This window comes from Mercenaria mercenaria, chromosome 10, assembly GCF_021730395.1.
Source record: "Mercenaria mercenaria strain notata chromosome 10, MADL_Memer_1, whole genome shotgun sequence".
Taxonomy (NCBI): domain Eukaryota; kingdom Metazoa; phylum Mollusca; class Bivalvia; order Venerida; family Veneridae; genus Mercenaria; species Mercenaria mercenaria.
The window spans coordinates 15,608,094-15,626,480 of NC_069370.1; the positions used below are offsets into that span (position 1 = coordinate 15,608,094).

The following is an 18,387-nucleotide window of genomic DNA, read 5'->3' on the forward strand; positions in this document are numbered from 1 at the left end:
GAATTCAACATGAGTGAGCCGTTCAAACAACTTGTAATGGAATTAAAAAACTCTGGTTAAGGACTATGCATATCCTGATGACATACCAGGAGAACTTATTAGGGTTCACATAATTTTTGTCATAAGATCAAGCAAGATATGTGAGAAACTTATCATGGAAGATTTGGATTTAACACTTCATAAGTGTGTTGGCATTGCACACACACAGTTTGAGCATGTAGCAAGCTCAAGCAATTGGTTACCAGGTGCCTCAGCATACCGTTGAGCCCGCCTGCTTAGCTCAGTAGGGAGAGAGTTGGTCTATGGATCGCGGGGTCACGAGTTTGATCCCCGGGCGGGGCATATGTCCTCTGTGATGATTTGACAAAAGACACTGTGTCTGAAATCATTCGTCCTCCACCTTTGATCATTCATGTGGGGAAGTTGACAGTTACTTGCAGAGAACAGGTTTGTACTGGTACAGAATCCAGGAACACTGGTTAGGCTAACTGCCTGCCGTTACATGACTGAAATACTGTTGAAAATGGTGTTAAACCCAAAACAAACAAACATCAGCATACCACTGATGCCATACACAGGCAACAAGGAGGCGGACGTGACTGGCAATGCAACATATGTAACATATATATGTCAAAATTTGACTATTTTTCAAAAGTTTGCCGATCTAAAACGATCTGATTTTGGAATTACAATAATTGTGGAAAAATGTGTTGTAAAATGTTTGAATTCAGAATTGTTAAAAAAGTCATATCTGTTTTATTGATCACGGCCGATGAGGCGGCGATCATTTTGAATAGGACAAGTATATACGCACTGGGGAAAATTTTTCATGATGGACCTGTGAATTCTTTACTTATGGGTGAAACAGGTCTCATAAGCGTAAATACGACTAGCTTCTACTGATTATAAAACATACCGTACGATTTGTTGTGAATTAACTGTTGTTGTACTTTTAGTAGTTCAACCGCCACCCTTGTTTAAGAGCAACATTTAAAAAACACGTTTTTTTTTCATCCTCAAGTAATAAGTAGCCTCGCCCAGTTTAATCAATCTAGACGCACAATCTAATTTTATACACAGAGCGCGTACTTCACCCGATTTACATTCGGAACATTTTCACGCGTTTTGGGCTTTATCGTATGTTTAACATGGGATTTTTGAACCGTCCAAAGATGTTGGAAATGTTTGTCTCATTGTTTATTTTTTTAATAAAACTGATACTGCTTTCATTGTCTACCACATTTTTTCCACCCTTGCCTGAAAAAACAGTAATGAGTTTGTACACTGTTCAGACAATTGTGCTCTGTTGAAATTTAACCAAACACAAGTTTACCTGTATAAACAGAAAGCATGATATGTCACCATGCGCGGATCCGGAAGTGGGGGGGGGGGGGGGTACCGGACCCCCTCTGGAAAATCTTTAAAAAAGGAAAGAAGACAAGAAGGAAAGAAAATGTTTTTCGAAAAAGACAACATTAGGACTGCATGTAAAGTATATGCGGCTGCTGCTACATACGACCCCAACATAATTCATATTATTTATCTAAAAGAAACTAAGAATTTTACCTTCAAGAAAGCTTGATTTTATCATTTTCCCAAATTTAACAGGTTAGTCCATAAAACTGTCCCAGAATGCAAAAAATGAAATGCTAAATTTCAAAATTTCCGGCGGGGTTGGGGCGGGGGGCAGGGGATTGGACCCCCTCTGAGAAAATTGGCTGTGTCCGTGCATGGTCACTATACCTATCCAGTACTGGACATTATGGTAAACGCTTCTTTCCTGCACAAATGACAATTTCGCAACTTCTGTCCGGTTTCTACAAATTTCTGGCTGCGATAAACCATTTGACTTGTTAAAATGTTACATTTGCGAAAAATGGTCATAAATGCAGTAAATTAGCATACTGTCCTGTGTTTCAAATATTCAAGGTTTCATATGTACAGTCTTGGTTGATAAAGTTAAAAAAATCAATTATCTTTGGGAATTTTAGCTTGGAAAATGGTGACAAAATAATGAAAAATACACATCACCTCCCAAGCCCACTATCACAAGCCAACTGCCTGGGTAGTCTAGTAGTATCTAGTACCTGCTTCGATTGCAAGAGGTTATGGGTTTACTCCCTGGAGTGTCATACCAAAGAAAAATGATACTAGTAGCTGCCTTTCTTCAAGCTCAGCATTATTATATTTTTTTATATTTTTTTGGAGGGGGAGGGGGAATGAGGGGTTAATGTCGCCCTGGGTCATATGGCGACTTTCCTGCTTTAATGGTGGAGGAAGGCCCCAGGTGCATCACCATGCAGTATTTCATCACGGATGGGCACCTGGGTTGAACCACTGACCTTCCGTAAGCCAGCTGGATGGCTTCCTCACGTGAATTCAATGCCCCCTCAAACCCACGTCGATGAGGGACAAGTGATTTGAAGTCAGCGACCTTAACCACTCGGCCACGGAGGCCCCACACACTCAGCATTCAGAGGATAGAACTAGGACTGGTCTGACAGCCCAGTATCAATGTAATGTGACTAGGTGGGTTATTGTGTCTTGTGTCTACGGCATGATATTTCTGTGAGGCAGCACTATAAAGTTGGACAATGCGCTCACTACTACAAATAGACATCATCACTTATATGACTGAATAATTGTTGAAAAAGACGCTAAACCCTAACACAAATGAATATATTTAGCCAACTTTACAGGCGTCAATTACTAGCATTATATTACTACCTAATCTAAACTAAACGGCCTCCGACCTCCCCTTGCAGCCGTCCGTACCACCCTTTAATACTAGTCAACAGATACAACTACTAAAAACTAACTCCTCTCATGCCTACTATAAACTATGTATTACTGTACTGCATGAAGGAAAAAATGGCCTTTCAAATCATTAATACTTAATAATCAATTTGCCATGAACCTGCCAGAAAAACACCTTTAATATTTTTATAATCTATCCTTTTTTGCACACCACATACTTAATAAATGTTACACAAAAATTAAATTCAAAGTAATCTACAACTGCAATATTTTTTTTTGTATTTTTTGCATTTTGTTTTCTTTTTTTTGTCTTTTTATTATCTTTAAACTTTTTTTGGGATACTTTTTCACTTTTTTCTGTCATGCATTTACTTAAAATGCTGTAGGTAACTACCATAACTTACGAGACGAAAGCAACATCAAAAACAAATGAAAAACAGAATACTGGAAGCACACGCCCATAACCTGCCAATCATACAAACAATATTAAAATCAGCCTCCAAAGACCAAAAAATCACAACACTGCAGAAAGAAAATAATCATCCAGAAAGAGAAAAACAAACGGGCCACCATGGCCATATATCGCTCACCTGAAAACAATTAAAAGCTGGTTACTTTCACTAAATCAAGGGCCATAACTCTGGTATTGCTGCTGCAATTTTGCTACAAATTAACCAAGATCTTGTGAGCACATGTATTTGGTAACCATATACATTTTATATTTTCATGTGTTAACAAAGCGACATAAAACCATTTTAAGTAATTCAAGGACCATAACCCTGGTTTTACTGGAGCAAGTTTGTCCATTATCTTGCAGCCATTTACATTCTGTGCAAGTTTCATGAAAATAGTTAAATAACTTACTGCCTTGTTAGTGCTTACAATGCAAAATGTACTATTTTTTACTTATTCAAGGGTCATAACCCTGGTATTACAGAAGAAAATAAGTAAATGGATTAATGTCTGGAAGACTGCTCAAGAATACATGGTTCCCAATATATGTTAACAGTGAAATTGTTGACAGCTGAACAACAGACAAAGAGTGATCACAAACTGATGGGAGTGCAACTAGCTGCAGAGCAGTGTACCAGTATACAATCAAGCCAACTACATCAACTGAATGATGTTGAGAAAAAAGCATTCAGTTGGTCTCAAAACAAACAAAATAGTAGGCATTATTATTCATCAGTTCAAAAGAGAGTAAAGAATTAATCTTGAGAAATACACTATTTAAAACTAATGACTACACTAAAACACCTACAGCATTTCTAAGTTCTGCACAAAATTTAATAGAAGTACCTTCGAAAGTTTGGATGATTTCTGTTGATGTGTATGTTTGGTCCAGTCTGTGTGGGAACATACTTCTGCCTTTTAGCCGGTGGGGAAACCTCTGCTTGGTCCTCCCTACCTCGCTTTCTGCTCCCTGAAATTTAATAAACAATGTTCAACATTATTTCTACAAATTACATCTCTATCAAAGCAACTGTTACTCTCCAAAAATTATCAATGTACATATAAAGATATAAATAAAATGTAGTAATGTACATATTAATAAATGTATAGTAATTGTTTATAAAAGTACATATTAATATATGTATATAATATTTGTTTATAAAAACACTTTTGACAAAATAAAACAGATAAGCTGGCATCTACCAGATCTTATACAAATCAATATTTTTCTTTGATCATGCGAAAGTGTAAAATAGATCAACACTATCAAGTAGATATATCCGGCTGAAAAAGAACATTATTATTTACATGGTTATTTTTAAGCAAGCAGCAAGCACCTTTGTCACTGTTGTCCCTTGTCAGATTTCTGGACAACAGGCCAAAGTCAAAGTTTCTTTCCGCCTCTAAACGCCATTCCTCCATCTGCCATATCATCTCCTCACTTAAGCTAACAAATGAAAGTACATGTATTAGAATGAAAACTAATATTTATCATATAAAACATGATACACAATAAATATTTATTGTGAACTTCTAAATTGCAGCTTACCATAGAAAACATTGTATTTCACTTTCATTAATTAATAGGATTAATAAAATAATATACATATAGTAAATACTTACAAAGTACCATATAACTCAGGAAACACTGGCTCACTGAGCTGACGAATGAGTGGCTCTTCAATATCTGGAAGTAGTGATACTGGCTCTTTCACTGGAGTTGAAGCTCTGACTCTCTGGGTGTCCGGGGACTCTCTCCAACTACTACTAGGCATAGGAGTGTAAGTCTCCCTGTCACTTGGTCTAGATCTAGAAACATTTCTAGATCTTGACCACCTTGGACTAGGGCTCCTACATATAGAATAGTGGCAGTTGTCCCTGGAACACCTAGATCTGGACCTAGAGTGCCTGGTACACCATCTGGGACTTGGGCTTCTATGTCTAGAATAATGGTAGTTATCCCTCGAACGCCTAATTCTTGACCTAGAGCGCCTGGTAGATCTGAAATATAAAGAAAATTATCATATATGAAAGCCACATCTAAACAATTTCCCCAAAATTCTTTACAAGAAATCAGAATAATAATGTATACTAAAGTTAGTATAAACCTTCTCTTTTCAAAAACAGGATAGATCTAGATCTAGATTTTGGTCAGAATGCACTTTATCCCTTTACTCCATACAGATACAATAGTATTGATTATTGATACCCAATACACTCAGTTGCATTATCTGTACACTATCTCCATACAGGTTATTGGAGAAAAATGCAAAATTTATACCTGTGTTACTCAGATCAAAATTAGTCTATGAATACTTGTTTTAACCATTTAGTGTCCAACATAATTTATTTTTAGAATTAAATTTTCTTTCTGATGGTATATTTTTCATAATTTTGTGATAAATATTTTTCACAATAGAAAGCTACAAACCTAAGACCTTAGAATATTATTATAATTTAGCTGTTTTATGCATGTGATACAACAGAAAAGAAATATTTTTACTGTTACAAATGCACAATTTTATTAATTGAAGGTAAATGAAAGACTAGAAAGGTCTATATTAAGTGATTTTCAAAATAAGCAAATCCATTTAATTAATCATTAAAATCTACACCCTACCAAACTTACAGAACTTCATAGATCATAAAATTAATTAATTACATAATGTTTTGATAAGAAGCACTGATCAAAGACACTTTCTATAAAATTTGTTGATCCACATCATAAATAATGATGCAAACAACACCCTAATTGCTTTGTTTTGACAGCTGTGCACAATAAACACACTTCCAAGGGGCCCAGGTCAATTAGCATAAATTCCATAATGTTGACAAGTGATCTATGGATTTTAATGGTTGTTATGGTAACCACACCTTTTATTACACCAATCTTATGTCTCACTTTTACATAATTTGCCATAGTTGAATAACAGAATGCAAATAATAACTTGTTTTTGGGTCACCTATGTACTTTTCCATCCATCAATAGCTGTCCTAATATATATAAAGTCAGTGTGACTTTCAGAAAATGCCACCTGAATTAAAAGTGATAATTATCAATAAATTACAATTATAACCACAAGTTTTTCTGAAACTGATCTTTTATTAACAGTTTAAACTTCACAAATATGCTTTTGTGGGCTTCATTGCCAATATATTTTATTGGTATTTTGCATTTAAACTATCAGTGTAGTAGAATGCGATAAAAGGAGTATCTATGGAGTAATGCATAGATGCGTTAAAAGGAGTATCTATGGAGTAATGCATAGATGCGTTAAAAGGAGTATCTATGGAGTAAAGGGTTATAGCTGCAACTTATTTTTTTCTGCCATTGCTATTTATTTATTTTCCGTCTTTTTGCAGATGAATGTTTATCTGAGTGATTTTACTTTTTATGATTGTATACATTTTTTTTCTAATTAAATGGTGTGTTTTTCAAGAGTGAAGTGTAGTTTCCATTTTAGCGGTCCCGACTTTGACTATTTATTTTAGGAGGGTTGTGTTTAAATTCTTGTTAAAATAACACAGCGCTGGTATGGGGCCAGTAGCACTAATGGAAAAAGCAGGGGTGTGGTGCCAGCAGCTCCCAAAGTAACAGGACTTCATGACATATTTCCCACCAGGGACTGCTAAACTGGAAGTGTCCCAGATTGAATGTTGTATTTAGATGTTTATCATTCAAATTCTGCCTTATTTTATAATAAGATAATCAGTTTTTATCTATTTTTTGTGTGTTGAACTGTTTTATTAAAATAAAAAAAGGGCATATTGAAACTTAAGATGTTTAATATGTTCTGTTATATATCTTAATGTGTTGTTACCTTCTTTAAATAAAATTATTATTATTATTATAGCAATCCCCAGAAGTTATCTATAACAATGCACATGCACAGCAAGTCAGGGTGTGTGGAGCAAAGCAGGGCTACAGCCCCGGCCTACTGTAAACATATTCATCTGAAAATAAAGTTACCCCTTAGGTTTCTAAGACATTATTATTATTATTATTATTATTATTATTAAATAGGTATCGCTAAGTGCAACTGCTCCCTAGATAGCTTTTAGTTTTACTTTAGTCTTGTAGTGGAGCAGCTTAGAGTGAAAATCTAAGGAAATACTTCACTTGATGATACAAGTATGAAATTTACACTAAATGTTCATCATATGGCCCAGATTCAAAAATGATCGAGGGCCATCTAAAAATCATCCATTTTCAAGATGGCCTCCAAATTTCAAAATGGCTGCCAGAATTGAGGCAGTTTTTATATAATCAGGATCTGTAAGTTTCTAAAATATCATATTTGTTGAGCTGTAACATGTTTTTCTATCAGTTTGTTCCCATAAACTGATAGTTTTATTTTTAATGTTGCCTTTTCCAAATATAGACCCATTTAAGAAGGTCGCCATCTTTAAAATGACTGCCAGACTTTTAGATAACGTTCTTATCACGGCCAAGTATGAGTCTTCTACTTTCAGTGCTATAACCATCGACTATTGATTAGATCCTGGTCCCAGATAAACCTGAAAGCATATTATTATGACACTGGCCTGGAATAAGCTAATATGGTTTATATGGACGTCTCTTCTTTTCAATCTGTTCTTTGTTCTACCCTTCATTTCTTGCTTTGTTTCACTGAGAAACAGTATCAAAATCATGACAATCCTGAACCATTGCTAATCAGCTGAAACAAAATCTTTAATTAAATGATATGTGTAATGATTCTATAGAATGAACTACAAACACTACAAGGGCACACTGATATAGTTCATAATGTCATGTTACTCAGCATAGGGTCCAGTGACAACTTCAATACGTATATGTAACAAAAGAAAAAAACAAGTCGTATCCCATACAGCAAAAAAAATGACAATTCCTTGGCCTTCAAATTAAAATAGTACATACTTTGTATTAACAGATACCAAATTTGAATATATCATTGTAAGAGTGTTTAAGTGTCTGTACTTTTGTTTATATTCTATTTCAAACCCTTGATAATGTTGAAAAGAGTTTAATAGAAGACCTCCTAAACTATGGAATAGCTTTCTTAGATGCGTTGAAAATAAAACTAAACTATTGAGTTTTCGTGCGGATAAAACAAGACGTATCACTAATGGTGATGAAAACCCCCAGATACCAACTTATTGTCAGAGGAACAGGGCCATTGAAAATATGATACATTGCTTTGTATATTGTACAGGGAGAAAATGTACAAAGACGCACAAAAATGGTGTGCAAAACTGTATAAGATCCCCATACTTCACTGCTGTACCTTAAAAAGAAGAAAGTAGGTCAAGATAAAGGTTACTGAAAATCAGTTTTGAAATGTTTGTTTAAAACTGTACAAGTGGTTTAAATTTTATGGCAATATCTTAAAAAAAGAAGAAATTAATTCAGTAGGTCAAGGTCATGGACAAGGGACCATGTAATCTGCTTTTTTAATCTTGTCTTTTGGCATTTTCTGTGATATGAAGGCTCCACAACCACAAATCAAATCAAGCCTGCAACATTTTCGTTTATGTCGGGTTTGGAGACCTGTGGGTTTCCTATTTTTTATTTTATTATATCACCAAGGGTCATCAACTAGTTATACTTAACAAATAAAGTATGTTAAAAATCCAATATAACTCTGTTCGTATTTGAAACAAATAAAGGGCAACAACTTAGTCAAAACTCATTCTAATGGAACGTGTTTTGCACATGCATAACTACACTTGGTACCTATGATAATAGTAATAACAAGGTGTGATAAAAGTCTGGCATACAATGACTGATAAGTAGCGCGGACATTTTTTCCATATACATATATAGAAAAAATAATAAAGGGCTATAACTATGTGAAAAATAACTCAAATGAAACATGCTTTGCACATGTACAACTTGACTTGGTACGAATAATAACTGCAAGGTTTGATAAAAGTCTCGCATATGATGACTGAGAAATAGCGCGGACTAAAGTTTTCCATATACATATAAAGAAAGAAAAATAAAGGGCCATAACTAAATGAAAGATCAACATGCGCAACTTGGCTTTGTACTGATAATAATTACAAGGTTTGATTGAAAACTGGTAAATAATTGCTGAGAAATAGCGCAGACAAATTCCGTATACAGACGGACGGACTGGAATCCAGAATAGCCCCTAGATATCTCGGGGTATAATGATAAGGGTGCACACCAATAAATGATCATAGCAACAAAAGCTGCCGATATTGTTTGCAATTTATATATAAACAGAAATGCGCTTGCTCCATGTAATCACGAAGAAGCCGATAATCGTATATTTGTTCATGCAAAGCATGCCTCATTGACAGAAAACCGAACAAATATAATTATTAGTTAGTTCTTGCTATGGCAGTGTACTGATGTTTTGTGGCTTGCTTACTTGGTCCTCACTCAGAGGCATTGCCACAACTGTTTCTTGCTTTTACCCGTTGAGAAACTGTTTCTGCATTTGTCGACAAGGGCAAGAAATCTGCATGGCAGGAATGGAATGTTTGTGAAACAGCTCTAGTTCAAAGCATTTCATAGTCTCAGTGCTGCCAAATACATAATAACTGAGTAGGAAATGGATACATTAGAAACAAAATAGTTATGCTGTATACTCGATCAAGCACGACATGCAAGATGGATGAACCTTGACTTGATTTGTTTACCCGGAAACAAAGAGCGTATAATGGGATTCCACCAACAAAAGGTGGTCTGAAACAATTCATCAAGCGAGCAATTTTTCAGGCAGGCCATGTCTGAGGTAAAGCAGCTGTTACCATGGAGGAACTGCCGCCTCCGTCAAACTGGGGATGGCTGAAGCAGAACAATATGTGGATCCCTTATCGGATGGAATTGTCTGTTAAATCTGAATGCTTCCAGGTCCTTCAAAGGTGTGACTGCAAAAGGACTTCCTGTACTGGATATTGCAAGTGCCACCACTTAGGTCTGCTATGGACAGCAATTTGATGTTGCAACTGTTCAGAAAATAACTAAATGCAGTATATGCATATTTATTTGTTTCGGCTAGAACACGATATCCATTGTGTGTAATTTCATGGGTATAGTAAATCAACAGAAATAGTTTCTTAAGGTTTGCCTTATAAGAAAATGTTGCTCTTGACAGTGCAAGTGCTCACGCTGTCCTATTTCTTCATCCCCTCATGGTTTTTAAGACGCATTTTCTAACGATGTTAATTTATTGCATTGAATGTAATCTGAGTGTATTGTATATAAAACTTATATTGGTTGGTGTACTCCAGATTTTACTATTGTTCAAAAACAAAACTGCAAGTTATTAAAACTTAAGTGTTGAGATGTCTAAGCCATACAAAATTGATTACAAATTTAAAGAGTATGAATACTACAGATTGATATTCTGTTCTAAACTGAAACGAAAGTGTATAAACAAAACCAAGGAGCTGCGTTCAATAAACGCTTGATGCCCCCCAGTGGGATCCTTATCGGTAGACTTTGTACCTAAGCTTTGTACCTAAGTCCAAAACGAGGTCAAGGTCAAACTGAGGTCAGGTGATGTTTGAAGATGAGGAATGGCCACAGTTTACATCTGTGTTTGTATCAATTCATTCTTGTAAGGGCTATTGATGCTAGACGAAACGGTCCCATTTGGTTAACCAAGAGATGACCCATATAAAGCAAACTAAGTCCAAAATGAGGTCAAGGTCAAACTGAGGTCAGGTGATGTCTGAAGATGAAGAATGGTCACAGGTTACATCTGTATTAGTATCAAATCCTTTAAGTAAGGGTATTGATGCAAGACGAAACGTTCCCATGTGGTTAACCTCGTGTGGACGAAGGGACGGACGTACGAACGGACAGACGGACGGACAGGACAATCACTATATGTCTCCGGCATCCGTAGATGCTGGGGGCATAAAAATGCTATCGTTTTAATGTATTACATGCTTGCCTCAAATAAAGTACTGAAAAGTAAATACAAAATGGCGGCCATTTTGTTTTCGCGGCGGCCATCTTGAAAACGACATTATTTCAAGTGGCCCTTGATCTTATATTAAAGCGCATGCCAGGTAGTTACTGTCCTGTAAATTTGATGCTTGTATCGTCAACTGAAGTATTTATGCGATATCCTGCTCCACTATTGACCAAGGTTAATTTCCCACCAACTAACTTTCAATTTTCAAAAGAAACTCAGTCTGATAGTGATACAAAACAAACCGTACTTGCGACAGATTACCGATAAGAGATACTGACAAAACTATAATAAATTTTCAACTGAAATTAGAAACCAACAGTTAGTTGTTGCTCTATAGATGCTCCCTTAAAATAAGTAGAACTGATGCATCTGCCGAGTTTGTGTTTGTACCGCCATTACGCGTTGCTATGAAGCAGTTGCTACGCGCGAAGTCTATTGTCCTTTAACCAATCAGACAACAGTTTTTCTCCCACCGCGGAATGATACATAAACTAGTCCTTGACAAATGTGATACTTATTTTATTTAATTTTACACAAAATTAGCCATTTAGTGTTTAATGATATTATTTGGTGATACAATACGTTAATCGACTGAAAAATGCAATTATGAAAGTAGCAGCTTAGTTTAGCAGCTTCTTGACAACGGGGAGGTACATAGTCTAAAAGTAGCACGACCAAAGCAAAAATAAATAAATTTAGCCCAATTTATGCTTTCAAAATCTCACCGTTAATATTTTTGATTATTAATTCATTAAAATCATAATCTACCAACCGATACTTGATCTAGACTGCATGTTCGCATTACAACTTCAAGCAAGTTTATTTTGCGGCATTTTTTAAAATTCTTGCCTTGTGAACATTCATTCTTTAGTATCCAAAAATATTACGTTTACGATAGCAATATCGATATAAGTTTGAGTCAAAAGCTGCCTACAATTTGCATAAAAAACTACTAATATGTAAAAACTGTATAAGACGGAATTTGAATTTTCTGTTAATCCAACACATACGTACCCCGCCCACTCTGTATTGATAACGAAATGCAAAAGGTTTATTTGTACAGAATAGAAGGCAAATTGAATTCAAACCAACGGTGCATAAGACTGCTGGGACATAATGCATAAATTTAAATTGATTTTACATAAGAACACTCACGAGTAGTTTGAATATCTGCGATTTCTAGAGTAAGACATTTTTTCACAGATTGCTTGCAGTGGCATTGATCTCGTTTTGCCGGAACTTGACGACGGGGGTTTATATAGTATCCAGGGGGGTAGGCCGGCCAATCACCGTAAAGTATTCAACGGACCAATCAGAAACGCCCATTTCAAAATTTCGCGGGAATTTGACTTGTGTTTTTAAATTATATTAAACGGCATTATTTCTTTTCAAAATTAAGATTTTTTAGGAAGTTTTCGTTTCATTAAAGACTTCTGTTAAGTATCTTTATTGCAGACACTGCATGTCCTTCCTTGGCCTTTCTTAAGCTGAAAATGGAGATAGATATTGTTCCATTCCTTCAAATTGTCAACTGTTATTTATCAAATTAGTTAAAATCTAGTTGTTATGATATAATTGGTTCTGTAAAAGGTATGTTTAATGAAAAATTATTTTTAATTGATGCCTTTTTTTATTAAAAGAACCACTGACAAACTGCAAAAATTGCAAAGAAGGTGTATCGGTTTCTTTTACAAAACACACATAGACTAGTAGAGCTATATACAATGACAAGGGGATGGGGATCGCACTGAACTTTACCTGAACAACAAAGATGGCGGTTTTTTCTAAATATTGTTTTCCCCCTCCCCAAAAAAATGCTGGAGGAAAAAAACACCTGGCTATAAATCTGTTACACACTTTTAGGTACTACCAGTTTTTGTTGCTGAAAAAAAGCTTTTGTAGTTTTCCAGGAATGCTGTTCACGGGATTCGAATGTGAAATCGAAGGTTAAGGTTTAGTGCATTTTGCTAAAATAGAACTTTTTCGAAATATTCAGAACTATATGCACTTTTATCATAAATTATAGGTTTCTGTTTTAAATATACATGTACACTCAAAGCTATAGATCTGTCTTATGCTAGATCTAAAATGAACTTTTAAAGTGTGCCACAGCAACAGTAGAGAGACTAAAGGTATTCAATTTTCTCTCATTCTGATACCAGTGACAATGAAGGTTACCAATAGCATAGTTGTAAGATTACGTTTTAAGTAATTAAATAGTTTCATTACATTTCATGGAAAAGCCTTGAAAAGATATAATTACGCTGGTGAAATGATAGCTAGTGCATAGAATGATAGCTAAATAGCTTCAACGTATCTTGACATTATACTGAACTAAGAAAATGTATGACCCCAATTTCACGTATTGTGTTTTACAAATATTCCAGTATTTGCTAACCTGAATTCAATTTCTAATCAACCTTCTAACCTCGGTTTGATTTCCAGAACAAAGAAGGAAATCAAGCTCTGTATATTCTGCGATAAACAACGATTGGCGCGCGATGTACAAAGGCGTTTGTACATTTCAACACGTGGTACCATTGAAGAATTAAATCAGAGATTTTTCATAAAGATGTGATTGTTGATCTGATATAATCTAGTTGAATCTTTTCGAGTTTTTAGTATAGTCGCAGAGGATGTGCTATAAAATAAACACTCCTGTAGAACTAGACTTTGCTACACAACTGAATTACGAGATTCAATAATTCGAATATGATGTGATCCTTTACATATGATGAACCCAACCAGCATGACTATATCGGCCCGATATAGGTATAATGTCGGAATGTCGGCAAAATGTGCCGATGTAGGGCCGATGTCGGGCTGATGTCGGGCTGTTATAGTCCCGCAAAATATTAATATCGGTAGATCGACATTAATCAGTGTAACTATTTCGTACGTCAATTTGACATCGGGCCGATATTGGATTCTCTAATATAACTATATTTTTAAAAAATATTATTGATAAACGTGAAAAGTCTTATTGTTTATATGTGCTAATTTATTAAGCAAATATGATGTATGCCAGAATTAATCAAATTAGATTCCAAACAAAATTTGTAGACGGTATTTATCAAAATTCTATATGTAATAAAGGGAGGTAATAATTAAGATGCATTTTTATTTTTATGTAAAATTCCGTCATAGAAATATTTATATTTAAAAAATATGAAAATATAAATATGTTTAAAATTCTAATTGAACAATTTTAATAGTGTAAAGAATATACAGAAAGCTAACGTAACTGTATAAAACATGCAGTATATAGTAGTGAAAAATATTATATTAATAAAATCAAATAAGCATCATACAAATGATGCAAGACACATCAGTTCTCAAGAAAATCACTCTGTTAATAAAACTTTGAGGAAGCACTGCGTGTCACACTTCGTGACCACGATATGATCTGCCAATATCGGGCCGATATCATTTTGATGTTAGCCAAATATCGTTTGCCAATATCGGACCAATGTCATTATGATGTTGGCCCAATACCGTCTACCGACGTCGGGCCGTCATCATTCCTATTTGCAGCCGAAACTGAAGTCGATATCGGGCCGTTATAGACAACGACGTCGGTCTGATATCGGACCGATATAGAATGCTGGCTGGAAAGCACTTCGAAACATTAGTGGTAAAGAGTCAGGTTTGTGTCCCAAAAGTCATGGGTTCGCTTTAACGTCATACCATAGGCTTTAGGTAATCGTACCTATAGCTCCTTTTCTTGTCACTGTATTAATTTTATTACGGAAAATGACCGGTCCTCTTCTGTCAAATTAGTATAGATAGGTACCACCAGAAGCGGCAAGGGAGAATGATTCATTCAAGCCGTAGAACTTGTTTCACAAACAACCTGATATAAATTAGTATAAAGTAGCAATGCTTATCATTTCATGTTATTATGTATAGGTCATTATACAGGCTAGATTCTGAGAATGTATATATACATGTCCTTGGATAAAGTTTGTCAAGACGACATTTCAACAATTGGGTTTTGCAGATTTTTGGTTTAATCAGTCGGCTTCTAGCCCAAAACATTTTAGAAGTATTATCAAGCAAAGAATTTATGATCAGCTTATGCAGAAATGAAATGAGCATTTACAGTCATCTAGCAAGTGTATTAACTACAGAATGTTTAATTAAAACAGACGTCACTTTTGAAAATTATTTTAGTTTACTTCCAAAAGACTTGGCTTCGTCAACAATAAATTACCAGTTGAAAAGGGTGTAAGATATAACATTTATCTTATTTAGAGAACTTGTCAGTTGTGCAATAACTCTGTAGGGGATGAGTTTCATTATATTTTTGATTGTGTACACTTTATTCCTGAAAGAAAGAAAAAAAAACAACATCCCAAAGATCTAAAAACACGCAATATTGTATCTTTTCAAAAACTGTACCAAAGTTCTGATAGAACTGTTTTCTTAAAATTGCATTATTGGTTAAAAATGTGATGCAAAAGGTAAAGTAATATAACCACCCTTCCATCTAGATAATATAACTTTACATTTACCCATGTCTAGTAACGCACAGATAGAATTATTATTTAAAATATGTTTGAACTGTCTTGAGACTGTTTTGTAAAAATTGTTATTGTGCCATGCAAATGCTCTTAGGGGTCTTGTATTGAAAATAAACTGAAACTTAAGCCTAGGTACAGATGCCGTTTATTATATACATGTTTGGTATATTAATGTACATGATTTCGAATTAAAAGCTCCCTCATCCCTTGTTTTGAAGATTTTTGTTTTATTAAAAACAGAAATTTAGAAAGAACTGTTTGGTTACAGCCGCTAAAACTGACGACCATAATCTTTATATATAATTGGACAGATGCAGAAATAACATTGCTACAAAGGCAAAAGTTGAGCCCAGCTTACTTCTGCTATCCATATGGAAATAACATTCACTGGCGCTGTATAGATATAAGTTCTATTAAATAAATACTTAGAAATGTTTAGAATGTTTCATTTATTAGTTTTGTTGCATTCTCACTGTTTCCACAGGTGCCCGTCCATTTACCTATATACTCTTCCATAGGTAAAAAGAAATCAAATTTTTGTTTCGTTTTAGGATCAAAACTGTGGTTTTTAACTCTTTTTTTTTTTTTTTTGAGAGAGAGAGAGAGAGAGGGGGGGGGGGGGGGGGGGGGGCGGCACCCATATGGGCACCAAGACTGGACGGGCCCCATTGACTGTTTCGGCTTAATTATGACAGGTAATTTTTAGGGTCAACTTTGAATAAGCAAAACTTTATCATGAGGGGTCCTACATCAGGGGTCCTAACTGACCAATCAGAGAGCTGCATTTTCGAGTACCTGCCAGTTTCCACTTGGGTATAACGAAGTTTTACAATCGGGACATAATTATAGTGACTTTAGAAAAAATATATGCCATTTAGAAATCAAATTAAGATTTTTCACTGCACATGCCCTAGATGATGCTACAAACAACAAAATATTGAAGTTTCATTGAAATATTTCATGGATTTAATACCTTTATTTTAATTCAAGTTTGAGATTTTACATAGGGAGTCTATGATAAAGTCCGCGTAATATGTAATCATTACCCAAGTGAATTTAGTATCATTCCGCAATGTTTTGGACATGTTAGAATTATGAATTCAGCCAGGGACATAAATACATGTAATACATTATTCCTGATTCAGTCAATCTCTTTTCAGCATAGTTTTAAGATTATGGATGAATAACCATCTTATACTGTAGACACAAAATGTGATTGAAATTTAGCTAAATAAACTGATTGATGTACATATTGCTACATTTATTCAATAAAATGTTAAGAAATCAAACACATTGTCTTTGCCTAATTAAAGTCTCTGTCATTTGAAACTAAATTCTTGTATATCTTGTATATCTTTGTGACTAAAATAAAGGTATTAAATCCATATAATATTTCAATGAAACTTCAAAGTTTTATTGTTCCGACTTCGTAGCATCATCTGGGGCATGTGCAGTGATTTGGTTTCTTAAATAGTGTTCATTGTAAATATACTTCGTTATACCCAAGTGGAAACTGGCAGGTACTCGAAAATGCAGCTCTCTGATTGGTCAGTTAGGATCCCTAATGTACAGTGATGTCATGATAAAGATATGAATAAGTTTGCAGATGAAGTTGTGAAAACACATTTATTCAGGAAGGACCTAAATTGTCCACTTGAAAGCTTGTAGTATAGCTGTATATTACCTGTATTATAAGAATGGTTTTCATAAAGATTATTTTGTGGGTGAAGAAGAAAGGTCACTAGGTCGTGATGGGTCTTTAAAAACTGCTAAATAGCATTATTTTCAAAGCGCACAAAAGTATTGTGTTGTGGCTGTTCAACTGCATAGAAAATCAAAGCTTTATTGTAAAGACAGAACTGAAGAAGTGAGTCCCAAATACTCCGGATTAAAGCTGGAAGATTTTGAAGTAATTCCTCTGGTGGAGCAAAAAGCTATAAAATATATCATTTCTTTGGGTGTTTGGGTGGAGCAGGAAGGTCTCATCGAATACCAAAGAGCTATAAAATAAAAAGTATATAAAAAAAGTATTTTATAGATCTACTTCTTTGCGAATACGTATCAATCAGTTGTTCCGGGGTGGAGGCAGATTGTACTTTGCTAGAATATTTCTGACATTTGAAGAGGGAGAAATACTCACATTTAAAGCTATTCAAGAAATTAACCCAACAAAATCCCAAGGGTCAGATGAAATACACCCCAAAATCATTTATGAATGCAAAGATGAAGTCTGTAAAATCCTGATTAAAATGTATAGAAAATCTCTTGATGAAGGCAAACTTCCAAATAACTGGAAAAAAGCAAACGTGACAGCAATTCATAAGAGTGGAAATAAAAATAATGTTGAAAATTATAGACCAATTAGTGTGACATCTATATGCTGTAGGATAATGGAGAAAATTATAAGAAATGCCATAGTAACACATCTAGAAAATAATGAAATAATTTCAAACTATCAACATGGATTTAGAAAAGGCAGATCTTGTACTACACAATTGCTCGGATGCATTGAAGAATGGGCTACGGCAATTGATGAAAACCATGACATAGATATCATTTACTTAGATTTCAAGGCTGCTTTTGATAAAGTTCCACATAAAAGACTGTTAAAGAAAATCTGGAGTATAGGAATAAGGGGTAGCATTTACAAATGGAATGAGGACTTCTTGAACAATAGGTTACAGAGGGTTAAAATCAATGGGGCCACCTCAACATGG

General features: G+C 34.8%; 1 protein-coding gene across 3 annotated transcripts in view; it reads right to left on the minus strand.

Annotated features, from left to right (window-relative positions):
• Window positions 1-12,359, minus strand: part of LOC123560027 (serine/arginine-rich splicing factor 11-like) — a 30,915-nt gene extending 18,556 nt beyond the window's left edge. For 2 of the 3 annotated variants that reach the window (XM_045352260.2, XM_045352261.2), the window contains exons 1-4: window positions 12,303-12,359; window positions 4,834-5,211; window positions 4,548-4,657; window positions 4,057-4,180 (exon numbers count right to left, since the gene is read on the minus strand). In XM_045352260.2, coding sequence (XP_045208195.2) covers window positions 4,057-4,180; window positions 4,548-4,657; window positions 4,834-5,211; window positions 12,303-12,340 — 650 coding nt within the window. In that variant the 5' untranslated portion in view covers window positions 12,341-12,359. Of the gene's footprint in view, window positions 1-4,056; window positions 4,181-4,547; window positions 4,658-4,833; window positions 5,212-11,464; window positions 11,560-12,302 lie in introns of those variants that run through there. The other variant, XM_053552317.1, reaches the window with a different exon arrangement.
• Window positions 12,360-18,387: the final 6,028 nt, after the last annotated feature.